The sequence below is a fragment of the Microcaecilia unicolor genome, chromosome 3, assembly GCF_901765095.1.
Source record: "Microcaecilia unicolor chromosome 3, aMicUni1.1, whole genome shotgun sequence".
Lineage (NCBI taxonomy): Eukaryota > Metazoa > Chordata > Amphibia > Gymnophiona > Siphonopidae > Microcaecilia > Microcaecilia unicolor.
The window spans coordinates 338288893-338307589 of NC_044033.1; the positions used below are offsets into that span (position 1 = coordinate 338288893).

At 49.0% G+C, this 18697-nt stretch overlaps 1 protein-coding gene across 1 annotated transcript in view; it reads left to right on the forward strand.

Moving 5' to 3' along the window:
* AHI1 (Abelson helper integration site 1) overlaps positions 1-18697 on the forward strand; it is a 683164-nt gene that overhangs the window by 58255 nt on the left and 606212 nt on the right. The window contains 1 exon segment of the mRNA XM_030195101.1: positions 85-292. Coding sequence (XP_030050961.1) covers positions 85-292 — 208 coding nt within the window.

An 18697-nucleotide genomic window follows, 5' to 3' on the forward strand; every position in this document is an offset into this window, starting at 1 on the left:
ATAATCATCATATACTTACTAGATGTAATTTTGGAGATTTTAAAAATGAGCCTTTCTAACTGCATCCAATTTCTGTGTTTGCAGATATAGATGATACCACAAAAACTGATGCAGAAAATTCACAGGAAATGACTCCAGGCAAATCCAGCTATGTGGTTTATGATACGTTAGTGCTGGGAGTTAATATTCATCGAACTGATAAGCTGAAAACAGATATCATGGTATCACATCCTATGGTCAAAATCCATGTGATTGATGAAAGAACTGGGTTATATGTTAAAAAAGAGAATAGGTAATCATACGTATTCAAAAAAATTTTTCAGTATGTAAAGTGAGTTAGCTGGGCTGTACCAGCTGAATATTGACCTTTAGTATTCAGCCAGACAGATATTCATGTTTCCAAGAATATGCTTAGTGCAGGGTCATAAACCAAAGACAGTGGAATGGGTTGGGTTGCTGGGCCATGGCACCACCAACATTTTGTTAAGAAAGCAACTGGAGAGCTTGTGGGTGGGACTAGTTTGATTTGTTTGGCTCTTCCAACTAGAAAGGTATTCTTCTGCCCTTGAATAAACATTTTTTTGGAAATATAATATAATGTAGAGTTCTCATAGCTGATAACAAAAAAAGAAAAAAAAAGAAAACATGGAATATTTGTAAGTTATGGTAGTTTAGATCAACAAAATTCATGGTGCAGTACATGAACTTCCCAGACGACTAAGATCCTGTCTCCCAATTGGATTGAAGGATTGAAGAAAGGAAGTATTTATAGTTGGAAAATATTGTGGGGCAGGAATTCCACAGTACATCTGTCATCCTACTGTAAATAGTCATTGATCAAAAGACAAAACACTGCATCTTCTTTCACTCTCCCTGACCCAAGTTGAACCTAGCAATGTCTTCCACCTGCATTTCCAAAAGAAAATCTGGTTTCAGTCCCCTTTTCTGCATGTTAGATTCAAAATTACACCAGCTTAACTGACACTGCACTAGATACTGTATATATTGGACTTAATTTAGTGTCAGGTTGGCCAATGCCGTTTTTTAAATTAGCATGCAGGGCCGGTCCTAGGGTTTATGGCGCCCTCCTGCAGCCTATTAGTCAGCGCCCCTACCCATCCAGGGGCGGGATCACTATGGCTCCGCCCTTACAGTAGTCACACCCCTTTTACTAGCCATGGCATCATTGAAAATATTACACCTGTCTTCCCTTCCCTCCTCTCCATCCATCCATCCATGTCCAACAATTCTCTCCCTGCCCTCCATCCATCTATCCATCCATATCCAGCAGTTCTCCTCTCCCCAGCTTCCCCCCTCCATCCATCCATATCCAGCTATTCTCCTCTCTCTCCCCTGCCCTCACCTCCATATCCAGCAATTTCTCCTCTCTCCCTGGGCCCTGCCCTCCCATCCATGTCCATCTTTGTCCATCGATGCTCCTCTCTCCCCTTCCCTCCTCTATCCATCCATATCCAGCAATTCTCCTCCCTCCCCTCCATGTCCAGCAATTTCTCCTCTCTCCCTGGGCCCTACCCTCCCATCCATGTCCATCGATCAATGCTCCTCTCTCCCCTGCCCTCCTGCTCCCATGTCCACCTGCCTGCCCTCTTCTCTGGTTTAAATCTTGTGTTTAAATTTACCTCCGACGTTGTAGCAGGTGCGCAGCGTCAATGAAAGCGCTGCTGCCGACGTCTCCCAGCCTTCCCTTCACTCGTTCGTTCCCTCAGTGTCCTGCCTTCTTCTGACGTCATTTCCTTGCGTGGGCGGGACACTGAGAGGGAACGAACAAGTGAAGGGAAAGCTAGAGAAGTCGGGCAGCAGCGCTTTCACTGACGCTGCGCAGCTGCTGCGACGTCGGAGGTAAATTTAAATACAAGATTTAAATGCCCCAGGGCGGCGTGAGTACTGCAGCAGGAAACCGAAGGCAGGGCTGCTGTCGGGGTCCAGGAGCTGAGGTAAGCGGCGAGGGTAAACATGGCGTGGTGGCGCCCTCCAGAGGTCGGCGCCCTCCTGCCATGCTTACCTCACTTACTGGGTTGGACCGGCCCTGTTGGCATGTCTTGGGCATGAGGGACATATTCTCCTTCCTGTTTTTGATTTTTCTGTGGTGGCCCTTCAGTGACAAAAGGATGAGTCTGGGAGGGAAGAAATTGTACAGAAGGCCGTCTATACTCTTTGAGGGGAGAGAGGGTGGACTGGTAACTAGACAGTTTTTATGGAAGAAATGTTAAGAGGACTTCTCCGAGGACAAGCAGGCTGCTTGTTCTCACTGATGGGTGACGTCCACGGCAGCCCCTCCAATCGGAAACTTCACTAGCAAAGTCCTTTGCTAGCCCTCGCGCGCCCGCGCGCACCGCGCATGCGCGGCCGTCTTCCCGCCCGAAACCGGCTCGAGCCGGCCAGTCTTCTTTTGTCCGCATTCGGTACGGTCGTGTTTTCGCCGTGTCGAGCCCCGGAAAGTCGACCTCGCGCGTCCAATTTGTTTTGAACGTGTTTTTTTCCTTCGGGAAAGCTTTGTCCTAGTCGGGAAGTGCTCCGGAAACCCCTCGCCGGGTTTCGTGTAAATCCTCCCCGTACTTCTAGCTTTTTTGCCCCGGTAAGTTTTCTTTCGTCGTCGGGGTAGGCCTCTTTTCGGCCTCGGTCGAGATTTTTTTCTCCCTCTAAATTTTGGTGCTCCAAATTTCGCCATTTCGGCTTTTGATTTCGCCGGCGTGATTTTTCCGCCCATGACATCGAAGCCTTCCAGCGGCTTCAAGAAGTGCACCCAGTGCGCCCGGGTTATCTCGCTCACTGATCGACACTCGTCGTGTCTTCAGTGTCTGGGGGCCGAGCACCGCCCTCAGAACTGTAGTCTGTGTTCCCTGCTTCAAAGGCGGACTCAGGTAGCGAGACTAGCCCAGTGGAACGTGTTGTTCTCGGGCTCTTCGTCGGCATCGGCACCGGGATCTTCGAGTGCATCGACGTCGTCAGCGTCCAGACCATCTTCCTCGGCCGCCCCTGCATCGAGTGCATCGAGGCATCGGGCCTCTGCATCGGCGCCGAGACATCGGATAGCTGCATCGACGTCGGTGGTACCAGGACCTCGTCTGCTGATGTCGTCGGACGGTGGTGCATCGGGTGGAGTGCAGGTGAGGGCTGTCCATTCCCCTGCTGGTGGCGGTGAGCCCTCGGGTGGGTCTCCTCCTACCCTGAGGGCTCCTGCGGTACAGCCCCCCCGAGATCGACCTTCTTCAGTCTCGGCCCCGAGGAAGCGACGGATGGATTCGACGTCCTCCTCGTCGGTGCCGGGGAGCTCCGGTGACATGCTTCGGAAGAAATCGAAGAAGCATCGACACCGGTCTCCTCCCCGTGTCGGCACCGAGAGCTCTGGGTCGCCGAGGGATTCGGCACCCAGCAGGCATCGGCACCGAGAGGACCGCTCACCCTCTGTTCAGGAGGTGTCGATGCGCTCCGCTCTGGACAGCCCGGAACAGCCTCCACGCCCGGAACAGGTTCTGACGTCGACGCCTGCATCGACCTCTCAGCCTTTCTCCGCAGCCACTCTAAACGAGAGCCTCCGGGCCGTTCTCCCAGAGATTCTGGGAGAGCTGTTGCGCCCTAACCCTCCGGTACCGGCGGTGCTTGCGCCTCTGGTACCGTCGAGCGTGGCGCCGGCTGGCCCATCGCCCAGGTTGAGGTCCCCGACGTCGGTACCGCGTGCGGTGCCGACCGCGGCCACCTCCCAGGAAGGCTCCCCGACTACGTCGGCGGAGGGAGCTTCGCCGATGCGGGCCAGGGAGTCTACCTCTCGACGCCCCCATCGTGGACGTGGCTCCACAGAGTCGAGCAGGGCGAGGTTGCAGACACAGGTCCGTGAACTTGTGTCTGACACCGAGGGTGAGGCCTCGTGGGAGGAAGAGGAAGATCCCAGATATTTCTCTGACGAGGAGTCTGAGGGTCTTCCGTCTGATCCCACTCCCTCTCCTGAGAGACAGCTTTCTCCTCCCGAGAGTCTGTCCTTTGCCTCCTTTGTCCGGGAGATGTCTACGGCCATCCCCTTCCCGGTGGTTGTGGAGGACGAGCCCAGGGCTGAAATGTTTGAGCTCCTGGACTATCCTTCTCCACCTAAGGAAGCGTCCACTGTTCCCTTGCACCATGTCCTGAAAAAGACATTGCTTGCGAACTGGACCAAGCCATTAAGTAATCCCCACATCCCCAAGAAGATCGAGTCCCAGTACCGGATCCATGGGGACCCAGAGCTGATGCGCACGCAGTTGCCTCATGATTCTGGAGTTGTGGATCTGGCCCTAAAGAAGGCTAAGAGTTCTAGGGAACATGCTTCGGCGCCCCCGGGCAAAGACGCTAGAACCTTAGACTCCTTTGGGAGGAAGGCCTACCATTCCTCTATGCTCGTGTCCAAGATCCAGTCTTACCAGCTCTACACGAGCATCCACATGCGGAACAATGTGCGGCAGTTGGCGGGCTTGGTTGATGCTCTTCCCCCCGAGCAAGCCAAGCCTTTTCAGGAGGTGGTCAGGCAGCTGAAGGCGTGCAGAAAATTCCTGGCCAGAGGAGTTTATGACACTTTTGATGTTGCGTCCAGGGCCGCTGCTCAAGGTGTGGTGATGCGCAGGCTCTCATGGCTGCGTGCCGCCGACATGGAGAATAGACTCCAGCAGCGGATTGCGGACTCGCCTTGCCGTGCGGACAACATTTTTGGCGAAAAAGTCGAACAGGTGGTAGAGTCTCTCCACCAGCGGGACACCGCATTCGACAAGTTCGCCCGCCGGCAGCCTTCAGCTTCTACCTCTACAGGTAGACGATTTTTCGGGGGAAGGAAGACTGTTCCCTATACTTCTGGCAAGCGTAGGTACAATCCTCCTTCCCGACAGCCTGTGGCCCAGGCTAAGCCCCAGCGTGCTCGCTCTCGTCAGCAGCGTGCGCCTCAGCAAGGCCCCGCGGCTCCCCAGCAAAAGCAAGGGGCGAGCTTTTGACTGGCTCCAGCAGAGCATAGCCGACATCCAAGTGTCCGTGCCGGGCGACCTGCCAGTCGGGGGGAGGTTGAAAGCTTTTCACCAAAGGTGGCCTCTCATAACCTCCGACCAGTGGGTTCTGCAAATAGTCCGGCAGGGATACACCCTCAATTTGGCCTTAAAACCTCCAAATTGTCCACCGGGAGCTCAGTCTTACAGCTTCCAGCACAAGAAGGTACTTGCAGAGGAACTCTCCGCCCTTCTCAGCGCCAATGCGGTCGAGCCCGTGCCATCCGGGCAAGAAGGGCTGGGATTCTATTCCAGGTACTTCCTTGTGGAAAAGAAAACAGGGGGGATGCGTCCCATCCTAGACCTAAGGGCCCTGAACAAATATCTCGTAAAAGAAAAGTTCAGGATGCTTTCCCTGGGCACCCTTCTCCCCATGATTCAGCAAAACGATTGGCTATGCTCTCTGGACTTGAAGGATGCCTACACACACATCCCGATACTGCCAGCTCACAGACAGTATCTGCGATTTCAGCTGGGCACACGCCACTTCCAGTACTGTGTGCTACCCTTTGGGCTCGCCTCTGCGCCCAGGGTGTTCACAAAGTGCCTAGCTGTGGTAGCAGCGGCGCTTCGCAGGCTGGGGGTGCACGTGTTCCCATATCTCGACGATTGGCTGGTGAAGAACACATCCGAGGCAGGAGCCCTGCAGTCCATGCAGATGACTATTCGCCTCCTGGAGTTACTGGGGTTTGTGATAAATTACCCAAAGTCCCATCTTCTCCCAGTGCAGAAACTCGAATTCATCGGATGCCTGCTGGATTCTCGGACGGCTCGCGCCTATCTCCCAGAGGCGAGAGCCAACAACTTGTTGTCCCTCGTCTCGCGGGTGCGAGCGTCCCAGCAGATCACAGCTCGGCAGATGTTGAGATTGCTGGGCCACATGGCCTCCACAGTTCATGTGACTCCCATGGCCCGCCTTCACATGAGATCTGCTCAATGGACCCTAGCCTCCCAGTGGTATCAGGCCGCTGGGGGTCTAGAGGACGTGATCCACCTGTCCACGAGTTTTCTCGAATCCCTGTATTGGTGGACGATTTGCTCCAATTTGACTCTGGGACGTCCCTTCCAAATTCCTCAGCCACAAAAAGTGCTGACCACGGATGCGTCTCTCCTGGGATGGGGAGCTCATGTCGATGGGCTTCACACCCAAGGAAGGTGGTCCCTCCAAGAAAGCGATCTACAGATCAATCTTCTGGAGTTGCGAGCGATCTGGAACGCTCTGAAGGCTTTCAGAGATCGGCTGTCCCACCAAATTATCCAAATTCAGACAGACAATCAGGTTGCCATGTACTATGTCAACAAGCAGGGGGGCACCGGATCTCGCCCCCTGTGTCAGGAAGCCGTCAGCATGTGGCTCTGGGCTCGCCGTCAAGGCATGGTGCTCCAAGCCACATATCTGGCAGGCGTAAACAACAGTCTGGCCGACAGGTTGAGCAGGATTATGCAACCTCACGAGTGGTCGCTCAATTCCCGTGTAGTGCGACAGATCTTCCAGGCGTGGGGCACCCCCCTGGTGGATCTCTTCGCATCCCAAGTGAACCACAAGGTCCCTCAGTTCTGTTCCAGGCTTCAGGCCCACGGCAGACTGGCGTCGGATGCCTTCCTCCTGGATTGGGGGGAGGGCCTCCTGTATGCTTATCCTCCCATCCCTCTGGTGGGGAAGACTTTGTTGAAACTCAAGCAAGACCGAGGCACCATGATTCTGATTGCTCCTTTTTGGCCGCGTCAGATCTGGTTCCCCCTTCTTCTGGAGTTATCCTCCGAAGAACCGTGGAGATTGGAGTGTTTTCCGACCCTCATCACGCAGGACGAGGGGGCTCTTCTGCATCCCAACCTCCAGTCCCTGGCTCTCACGGCCTGGATGTTGAGGGCGTAGACTTTGCCTCTTTGGGTCTGCCAGAGGGTGTCTCCCGCATCTTGCTTGCTTCCAGGAAAGACTCCACCAAGAGAAGTTACTTCTTTCATTGGAGGAGGTTTGCCGTCTGGTGTGACAGCAAGGCCCTAGATCCTCGCTCTTGTCCTACACAGACCCTGCTTGAATACCTTCTGCACTTGTCTGAGTCTGGTCTGAAGACCAACTCCGTAAGAGTTCACCTTAGTGCAATCAGTGCATACCATTACCAAGTGGAAGGTAAGCCGATCTCAGGACAGCCTTTAGTTGTTCGCTTCATGAGAGGTTTGCTTTTGTCAAAGCCCCCTGTCAAGCCTCCTACAGTGTCATGGGATCTCAATGTCGTTCTCACCCAGCTGATGAAACCTCCTTTTGAGCCACTGGATTCATGCCATCCGAAGTACTTGACCTGGAAGGTCATTTTCTTGGTGGCAGTTACTTCGGCTCGTAGAGTCAGTGAGCTGCAGGCCCTGGTAGCCCAGGCCCCTTACACTAAATTTCATCACAACAGAGTAGTCCTCCGCACTCACCCTAAGTTCCTGCCAAAGGTCGTGTCGGAGTTCCATCTGAACCAGTCAATTGTCTTGCCAACATTCTTTCCCCGTCCTCATTCCTGCCCTGCTGAACGTCAGCTGCACACATTGGACTGCAAGAGAGCATTGGCCTTCTACCTGGAGCGGACACAGCCCCACAGACAGTCCGCCCAATTGTTTGTTTCTTTTGATCCCAATAGGAGGGGAGTGGCTGTAGGGAAACGCACCATATCCAATTGGCTAGCAGATTGCATTTCCTTCACTTACGCCCAGGCGGGGCTGGCTCTTGAGGGTCATGTCACGGCTCATAATGTTAGAGCCATGGCTGCGTCGGTAGCCCACTTGAAGTCAGCCTCCATTGAAGAAATTTGCAAAGCTGCGACGTGGGCTTCTGTCCACACATTCACATCCCATTACTGCCTGCAGCAGGATACCCGACGCGACAGTCGGTTCGGGCAGTCAGTTCTTCAGAACCTGTTTGGGCTTTAGGATCCAACTCCACCCCCCGAGGGCCCTGTTTGTTCTGTTCCAGGCTGCACTCTCAGTTAGTTGGTAAATTTTTTAGGTCAATCTCAGTTATGTCCTCGCTGTTGCGAGGCCCAATTGACCATGGTTTGTTGTTTTGAGTGAGCCTGGGGGCTAGGGATACCCCATCAGTGAGAACAAGCAGCCTGCTTGTCCTCGGAGAAAGCGAATGCTACATACCTGTAGAAGGTATTCTCCGAGGACAGCAGGCTGATTGTTCTCACCAACCCGCCCGCCTCCCCTTTGGAGTTGTGTCTTCCCTTGAAGTGTATTGTCTTGCTACATACTGGACTGGCCGGCTCGAGCCGGTTTCGGGCGGGAAGACGGCCGCGCATGCGCGGTGCGCGCGGGCGCGCGAGGGCTAGCAAAGGACTTTGCTAGTGAAGTTTCCGATTGGAGGGGCTGCCGTGGACGTCACCCATCAGTGAGAACAATCAGCCTGCTGTCCTCGGAGAATACCTTCTACAGGTATGTAGCATTCGCTATCACTGAGTTCAAGGAGCTCAGGTTTTCTTTTGCTGGGTTTGGGGTTGGGAGAGACATCCAGGTTTGGGTGGGGTGAGGCGCTTCCTTATTTGATTCAGCAGATTTCATATCCAGGGATCTGGATACTTAACTCCTTGATTAGACAGCTAAATCCCTTTCAAAATAGTCCTTTTTATGTGTATTCTTTTTCCTTCTTGCAGTGTCACGCAATCAGTTTTCTAAAGAATGCTCTATGAAACATGTACCTGTTTCTTTAATGTAGTACGTTCGCAAAAGCCTACAGTGCTGTTTTGCCAGAGTTTTTCATGTTTGGTATGTTTCCTGTTTTCCTGTCTAGAAGTTGCTAGAAACTAAATTCGTGATCCCACGTTGTACGTTTCAAAACTCTGTGGGCAGACACTTGTGGTTGCCATGTTAATCTACTGGGATATATGGAAATAAGGGTCAATGAACAAGCTGTAGGTGATATATTTAATCAGTCCAATAAAAAGATATGTTTGAGAAAGTTTTGAGTTATTCTCTCTTCATCAGGTCGGTGAAGAAACTGTGCAGTTTCAGTAGAACAAAGTTATTTAGGTCTTAGGTTGTCTGCATATGTCATTACAGTTCAGAGAAAGGGGATATGGGATAAAGAAAGGTGATGAAATAGTAAAGTATTTGTTCCGTGGTGTGATGAAGAAAGCTTGTTAAAAATACATTGTTAATCCAGTGAAAATATTTTACTTATAAATTGTTGTTGACTTGTATTTCCACCTCTGGCATATCTAGAGAAAAATATTTGGAGTGGCAGCAAGGGGGCAAACCAGACTGACATATCTACACATTGTGTCCACCCCTACAGCATGCTTCCCGCTCCCCTTTATATAAAGACATTACAAGAAAAAAAAAATCCCAAAACCTAGTCAATAAAGAAACTCCTGACCACTTTGAATCTATCAGTAAAGCTACCATTACAATTTCTCAATAGGCTCTTTAAACCTATATAATGAAATATGGAGTCAGTACTGTGGGCTAGATTCTTTCTGTGGCACCAAAAAACTCGGCACTGAAAAATGTGTTATTCTATAAGCCACGCTTAAAATTAGGCACAGTTTATAGAATAGTGCTCTTTGGAGCGCGAGACACACTCCAGTGTGCATGTTCGAGTACCTTCCTGCCTGCCACGCGAACTCAGGACCAACAGTCTATTTGTTTCCTCAGTGAGGAGAGGAAGCATTTTCTTCCTCTCTCCACACAGCTCCTGGTTTGGTTCTTACCAGAGTTTCTTTTTGTGCCTTTTTGGTTCCTTTTCTTTACTTATGTGCCTCGTTCGGGTTCCTTTTCTTTCCATTTGATTTTTTTTTCTTTTACTTTTTCTCTTCTTTTCCTTGGCCTGAGCGCTGATTGGATTTTGCTCTTCATTTTCTCTGGGTCTTAATTCTTTCCGGGGACACCATCGACTCTCCCCTTTTTCTGTTGGAAGCTGCTTTTGGTATGGCAACATATCCCTTCTGTATTCTGCCTCTTCAGATTCATGCCAGAATCCAGTTAGTCAAAGTGGCTCACAAGCAACTCTTTTTGGTACCGTCCCTAGGACCGACTGTTTTTGGCATTGGCCTGGAGCGTGAGACTTCACCTCATCCTCATCGGTGCCAAGGGAAGTCTGTATGGAGCATCGATGTCGATACTTCAGACCACAGTTGGCGTCAAGGATTGACATTGGCACCAAGGCTTCTTGCCCACGTCAGTGTTGAGAATCAGCATCAGTCTCCTTTGGTGCCTCCGAAGCACTACAGCGTTTGGTCCTCGAGGGGTCTCGATGCCAGGAGACCTTCCAATTACTGCTACTGCATTAGTCTCTGAGCATCAGGACCCTTCTCCTTCAACTGTCTGGTCTTCGAAGTGCGTCGGCGTCAAGGGTGCTTGCGCCAGCCATGCTTCTCCTCTCCACCCCGTATGGCCCTCAGGCTTTGGTAAGGTTTCACTGCTTCAGCAGTTTGTCTCTACGCTGACGCTCCAACTGCTTCAGTGTCGCTATGAGCACATTTGCTGGGCTTGTTTTCTTCATAGAGCATCGGTGTTGAAGGTTCTTGTGCTTGCGTGCCTCTTGACATCTGAGGCTTGGTCCCTGGACTCTGGACTGGTTTTGTTCACATTGGCGTCAGAGGTGCTTGTGCCTGCCACGTTTTTTGAGTCAGCCCCTACATGGTCCTCGTCTTACGGTGGGCATCTGCCACTAGTGCTGCTTATGGCACTGGCATTGACTGCTATCTGCATCGATCGACATCAACGCTAGCAGTTTTTATACAACTTGAGGCTGGAGCCCAATCTTCGATGCCCCTCTCGGGATCATGCTTCTTCTTGGTCAAGGGGGACTCAGTCTCAGCCTCAGGGCCGGTCTTAGGCAGGGGCGACAGGAGCGGTCGCACAGGGCCTCACGCCTCCATGGGCCCTGCGGTGCTTCCTTTCGCTCCCTGCCATATCGTCGCTCAGCTGCTTTCCTTCCAGCCAACCTGCGTATAAGAAATCGCAGCAGCAGCAGCGAAAAAGCAGGCTCACCTCTAGCCTTTAAGCCTTCCCCTTCTCTCTCAGCGTGCACTGATGCAATTTCCTGTTTCTGGTTTCCATGAAGGTGGCACAATGTGCAGTTTGAGAAAGAAGGGACGGCTTAAAGGCTAGAAGCGAGCCTGCTTTTTTGCTGCGACTTTTTAAACACAGGGCGGCTGGAAGGAAAGCAGGTGAGGAAAACTGAGGACACAGATGGGGCTGGGACTGGGGTAATATGGGTTGGGACCTTAAACGGGGGAGGGGGGGGCTCAAAAGGGGGGTAAGTTAAGTTGGGGGCTGGGGAGGGCAGAGGAGAATCGCTGGACATGGATGGGATGGGAGGGCAGGGGACAGAGGAGAATCACTGGATGTGGATGAGAGGGGAGGACAGGGGGCAAAGGAGAATCGCTGGGCATGGATGGGTGGGGAGGGCAGGGGAGAGAGGAGAGTTGTTGGGCATGGATGGATGGAGGGGAGGGCAGGAGAAATGCTGGACATGGATGGAGGTGAGGGAAGAAAGGAAGGAGATGCACATGGATGGAGGGGAGGGGAGAGAGGAAAATCACTGGATGTGAATGAGAGGGGAGGACAGGGAGCAAAGGAGAATCACTGGGCATGGATATTTGTTACACATTTGCTTTGGCAACTTCTCTCCCATTGGAGCTAGTCAAATCACTTCACTTCGCCAGCTGGCCAAGCGGCAGACGGTGTCACCAGTTCTGGATCATGTACCATTTCTTGCTGCAGCTTCCAGCATTTCTACCTGTAGTGCGACCGCGTGGTCCCTTGTGACTGCATCTCTCTGACTTTGTATGTTCAGTGGAAGCTGGTGGCTGCCAAGTGCTGGAGAGAGAACCCTTTCAGAACACAGGTGGAGAGGATCGCTGACCTCATCAAGACCTCTGCAGCCTTCTACATCTTTTTTAGTTTAATATGAGTTAGCTCGGTGGAGATTCACCTCAGTGTCCTCAGTGTTTTCTCTTCTTTGTGTAAGGGATATGCCTTTTTACACCTCTGTATCTGTTTGAGACCTCTGCATCAGTATCCCCATTTGATAAGCGCTGTTTTTATGCTGCTTATTTTCTTGTTGATGGGAATTCTTGACCTGAACTGGTTTGTTTCTGATGGCTGTTCCATCGGCTTGCTAGGACAACAACCTTTGGCAGTTTCTTTCTTTCATCGTAATGGAATGGTTCTCAGCATGCACCTTAGATTATTACTACCTTGGGTTGTGTTGGGGCTCGATCTACATTAGTTACTTCTCTTGCCTCAGTCCTTTTCACCGATTCATGCACATGGCAGGCACGTATTTCACTCATTGGACTGCAAGTGAACATTGGCCTATCCTTGATATGACCTCAGCGCCACAGGCTATCGCCTCAGCATTTAGTTTCCTTCACTTCAACAGGATGTGGGTCACCATCGGGGAATGCAACATGTTTGGCTGCTTCATTATTTTTCTTTTCCTTACACTCAGACTGGGCTACCATGGATAATCCTCTTCAGACTTGCAGTGTCGGAGCCATGACTGAATCATTCCCTTCTATTAGGCAGCTTGGCTAGGCTAGGCTGCTGTGTTCCCTTCGTTCCATACATCTCGTTCCTGTTCTAAGTAGCATGCTTGTGCAGCATTCTCTTCAATTCTCTAGTATCCAGTCAGCATATTTTCATACGTTTTTCAAACAATTGCAAATCAATACATATATATTACTCTTCCTCTTCAACACAAGTGATTTAGCAAAGCAGTTGTATACATAATTTTCTTAAAGTGACCTCAGTGATGTTCACCACCCACCACCCTTATAGGATTTACATAGGGGTGTATCCGAACATCTGCTTCTTCATCGGTACACTAGTCTTTATATTAGCGCCAGCTCTGGGGGTTGGGGTTGGTCCTTGAGACAGCTCGTGGGATCGAGCGAAACATGTCGGACAACAGTACCCCTGAGTCCGACTAAATAAGATAAGTAACGATCTCTAAGTGAATAAATTATAAGAAATAAAAAGAACTAATAAGTTGTAAAAATAAAAAGTATATTAGTGTACCGATGAAGAAGCGGATGTTCGGATACACCCCCATGTAAATCCTATAAGGATGGTGGGTGGTGAACATCACTGAGGTCACTTTAAGAAAATTATGCTTTGCTAAATCACTTGTGTTGAAGAGGAAGAGTAATATATATGTATTGATTTGCAATTGTTTGAAAAACGTATGAAGATATGCTGACTGGATACTAGAGAAATGAAGGTGATTTTGGATCACTACCAATTTAAGCCTTATAAATTTGCCATTTGTTGAGTATTGTGCAGCATTCCCGACGTATCCTTAGATTTTGATGAATAGTTATGCAATTTTACTTCGTGTTCTAGAATCCAACTCCACCCATCTAGGTCTGTTTTTATACTATTCCAGGCTTCACTTCTGACGATTTGCATGTGGTTACTGGTTTCTCTATGTTCTGACCTTGCTATTGCGAGGTGCAGTTCGTCATTGGTTGTTGTTCCTGGTGAGTCTGGTAGCTAGTATTCTCTGAGGTCAGCAGGCTATATATTCTCATATACTCTCCTACTTCCCCTTGGAGTCATCTTCAATGCTATAGTATTGCACTGTTGGTCTTGCATTTGTGTGGCGGGTGGGTAGGCACTCGCACTTGCACACTGTAGCGTGTCTCATGCTCCAAAGAGCTCTGTGACAAGCTTGATACAAGCTTGATACAGTGCAGGATCGCATTACCCAATTGTGAGTATATATAGCCTGCTGTCCTCAGAGAATACCTGCTACAGGTAAGTATCTTCGCTTTTCTCAGCAACCTCTTGGAATCTGAATGATAAATTTTACATACTCATTTAGTCATGATGCTAACATGTTGCTGTTAAACAACATTTAGTTATTTTAAGCTGTGGTGATGTTACTTATATTTTAGCGTTACTACCTACCGATTTTTGCCCATAAAACATGTTCAAGCTAAAACACAGTAAAATAACGTCATTCAAACGATTTTTGTCTTGGTGCACTGAAATACCTATCAGACAAGTTGATCAAATATGATCAACAAGGTGTTCTGTGTTCTTCTCAGTGCTGTTTGTGGGAACTTCTATCTCTGGAACCTGCGAGATTAGCATCTACTAGGAATATAACCTTTTGTTGTGTGGGGTCATATTTATGGAATTATTGACCCACTATTATTAGTAGTTCGTCTAGTTATTTGAGTTTCGTAAGATCTTGAGAACTTGGATTTTTAAGAATGCTTTTAATGATGTATAGGTTTTTCTAAATCTTTAAATATTTAGGGTTATGATTTGATTGTATAAAAAGTTGGATGGATATTTGTATTTATGATATGATTATCAAGTTGTGATTTTATATATACAGTGCAATCCGCTTAAGTGCAAGGGTCTGGGACCAAAGAAATACATGCAGTTAACCGGAGTGTGCACTTAACCGTTGTGACCCAAAACAGAAGCTTGACATCTGATAAACATATGTACAGTATTGTTTATTATATGTACAGTATACAGTCTCCGTTAACTGATGTTAGTCATAGTCCTCTGTACATTATTGTGTCTGTGAGTTCCATAGACTACGTCTGCCAGATGGTAAAAACTGTCATAGCACTGACATCCAGTGGCCTCCAGATAGGCCTGCATGGTGTTGAGACTCTCCAGCGCTCTTGCAAAAGTGACAGGAAGTTGTTGAATTTCGTCAGCATGTGCCTCGCTGCTCATTTCATCATCAGCCTTTGCCCTCGTGTAGGCGCATATCTGGACATCAGTGCTGTCGTCAGCTGTTTGTAGATCATAATCAACAGCTACATAGTGATGAAACTTCTCTTCAGTAACACCGGCTGGGATGTCAATAGCCTGTTCATCTGACGCGTTTGCAACAGCTGCATCTGTTTCGTCCCTCTCCACATCCCTAACAAAGCTTGCCCTCTTGTAGTATTTCATAATGGTTGCCTGTGTAACATGATTCCAGGCTTCTTTCTGCATATGTAGGGAATCCAACAGTGATAGATTACGAGCCAGTTCAACAGCACGTTTATCCTTGCCAGTCTGGTCATCCATAACGCTCATCAGATGACGTAGCACAAGAGCACAATATATAATGTTGTTTGAAATTGGCTATTATGCCCTGATCCAGAGGTTGGATCGGAGAGGTAGGTGTTTGGTGGCATGAAGACCACCTTGACGTTAGACAGCCTGACATCATCACTGCGTGCAGCACAATTATCACAACGCAACAAAATCTGACGCTTTTGTGCCTGCATTCTAGTGTCTAACTTCTTTAGCCACTGCTTCGAAATTTCCCCAATCCTCCACGAATTTGCATTAGCCTCGTATGACACAGGAAGTCGCTTAACATTCTTGAAGCAACGGGGCTGTTTTCTCTTTCCAGTGACGAGTGGTTCCAACTTCTCACTCCCATCCATATTGCAGCAAAGGAGGATCGTCAGTCGGTCCTTCGATGTTTTACTTCCTGTAGTTTTGGCTTGTTTGAATGCAAGTGTTCCATCAGGAATCGCTCGCCAGTAGGGACCATTTTCGTCAGCATTGAAAATGTCACAAGGTGCAAACTCGTTCAAGATGGTAGGAAGAACTGAAACAACCCAATTTTCAGCACCAAATTCATCAGCGTCTTGTTTTTCACCATTCCGTTTCTTGAATTTTATGTTGTTCCTCTCCTTCCATCTTTCCAACCATCCAACAGTGGCTTTGAATTCAGTTAGTCCAATACTTTCAGCTAGCTGATTAGCTTTCTCCATAAGCAGTGGACCATTGACAGGAAACTGTCTGCTCCTGACTTGAGAAAACCACCGAAGAAGAGCATCTTCTACCTCCTCAGCTTTTCCCGCCCGTTTTCGTTTCCGTTGTGGATTTGTATTGTTTTGCCAATCTTCCAGAAGCTGGTCTTTTTGCTTCAAGATACGTGAAATTTGACTGGGATTGACACCATATTCTTTAGCGATAGATGCTTGACTTTGTTTGTTTTCTGATTTTTTTAAGAACGTCTATTCATTCAGCCAGTGTTAGTCTTACAGTTGCGTGACGACGACTCCAGTGTACACTCGTAACAACATTCTTTCGCTTATTCTGCCTGTGGCAGTTAATCAACGAGATTTGAAATTTATCGCCCCTTTGTCACGCGCCAATCGGTTTCCATATTCCGTGCATACGCGGAGTCTTTCCTGCAGAGGTGTGGTCTTAAACCATGCATATAAGTGAATCTTGCACTTATCAGTGGTGCGCTAAACCGGTTTGTCCCCATAGAAATTGATGGCGCCAAAAATGGGACTCTCTTGGCTCCCTGCGGCCCGACTCAGCATGGAGTGGTGGCTCTTGGACAGCATGCTGCGGCGAGGAATGCTGCTGGCGCACCCCGATTGGTGCCTAGTGGTGACAGATGCCAGTCTGAAAGGCTGGGGCGCACATTGCAAGGGGAAGCATACCCAGGGTATATGGACACCTGAGGAGTCGGAGTGGACCATCAACCGCCTATTCTTACCGTGATAATTTTCTTTCCTTTAGTCTTAGCAGATGCAGCCATGATCCCTCCCTGTCTGAATGCTATCTGCTGTAAATCTATTTCAGGTTCTGTTCATGTTTCCGGGAGATTCTGGCCTTGGGAGAAAGTCTGAAAACAGTCATCAGGATTCTTGTTCAATTAAAGGAGGATGACTTAATTCCCTTCAGTTTCATGTTTTGGAGGATGAGTTTATTCCCTCCAGTTATGTCTCAGTGGAGGATGAGTTTATGCCCTCCGGGAGGATGTTTCATTCCCTCCATTCTGAGTTAATGCCCTTTGTTGTAGGGCAATCGTTCGCTGTGAGGAAAGGTCATGTTATTTCCATTGCGGTTTGCCATACTGCTTTGGAAGCTTCAAATACTGAAGAGAGGCAGTGGAGCAAGCTGGTATGAGGCACTGAAAAAAGTGTGCTCTCTATTTCCCTCTGCTGGTTAACTGCCACATATATATACCGTGTTTCCCCGAAAATAAGACAGTGTCTTATATTAATTTTTGCTCCCAAAGATGCACTAGGTCTTATTTTCAGGGGATGTCTTATTCGGGAGTAGTAGGGGGACTGTGGCGGTCGGGAACAGTATTGAAGTGGGGGGCGGTATCCTGCAGGAGTAGGGCGTGGCTCGCCTATCTGCCCCCAGTGAACGCAGGATTTGAGCGGAGCAGAGCCACCCTGGCCGGGCTGGGAATGGAGGAGGGGTATGCACTAGGGAAGGTAATGGAATGTGGGGCTGGGCTGCTCTGGCTGGGGGTCTCAGGAGGTTGTGAGAGGGCTTAGGGCGCAGGATCATCCCTACCGTATTACAAACTTTACAAAAAAAATTCTACGGTAGCTCCGTTCCCCATTGGTTGCGCTTTATGCGCTCCTCCTGTACATTCGCAACACTTTCAATCCTTCTAGTCTAGTGCCGAAAGGGCTCAGTTACTCATTTTCTTTTCTTTTATTATTTCTGCAAGGGGGATGTTTCTTTTCTTTCCGGGCTCACTTACCAGTAGTTGATCTTCACAAAAGCGTGAAGGAGGATGGTAGGAGTCCACTGGACGATAGATTTTCTACCTCAGTCTTGTTTCTTGCATTTCTTTAATGTTATTTCATCTTTGGGTTGCAGCGAAAAAAAATTAAGGTTTCTGTGTCCATGTCCCATCGGGGCCAAACAAAAACTTTGCTAGGTCTTACTTTCAGGGGAGGCCTTATATTTAGCAATTCAGCAAAACATCTACTAGGTCTTATTTTCGGGGAAACAGGGTGTGTGTGTGTATATATATATATATATATATATATATATATATATATACACGTGTGTGTGTGTATGTTTATATATACAGTATATATATATATATATATATATATATATATGTGTGTGTGTGTGTATATATAATATAGGGAATTGAACCTGGGCCTCCTGATTTACAGTCCACTGAACTGGCCACTAGTCTACTCCTAAAACTGTTGTTGTCGTTTTTATTTTATATATATACTAGTAAAAAAAGGCCCGTTTCTGACACAAATGAAATGGGCGCTAGCAAGGTTTTCCTCGGAGTGTGTATGTTTGGGAGAGTGTATGTGAGAGTGACTGTGTGAGAGACAGAGTGAAAGTGTGAGTGTGTGTGTGTGTGAGAGAGAGAGAGAGAGTGAGTCTGGGTGTGAGTGTGTTTGTGAGAGAGTGTGTGTGAGAGAATGAGAGTGTGTGCAAGTGTGTATGTGAGACACAGTGTGAGAGAGAGTGTGTGTGTGTGTGCGAGAGAGAGAGTGTGTGTGAGACACAGATTCTCTGTGAGAGTGAGTGTATGAGACCAAGCGAGTGTGTGAGTGACTATGTGGCACATAGAGAGTGAATGTGATACAGTGTGAGACAGAGTGTGTGAGAGTGAGAGTCAGAAAGACATTGTATATGAGAGAGAGAGTGTGAGCCCTGCCCCCTCCATTCATCCTTTTCCAGCAATTCCCCTCTCTCCCTGAGCCCTGCCCTCCCCATCCATGCTCCTCTGTCACCTGCCCCCTCCATTCATCCCTATCCAGCAATTCCCCTCTCTCCCTGAGCCCTGCCCTGCAATCCATATCCATCCATGCCCATCTGTCCCCTCCATTCATCCCTTTCCAGCAATTCCCCTCTCTCCCTGAGCCCTGCCCTCCCAATCCATGCCCATCCATGCTCCTCTGTCCCCTGCCCCCTCCATTCATCCCTTTCCAGCAATT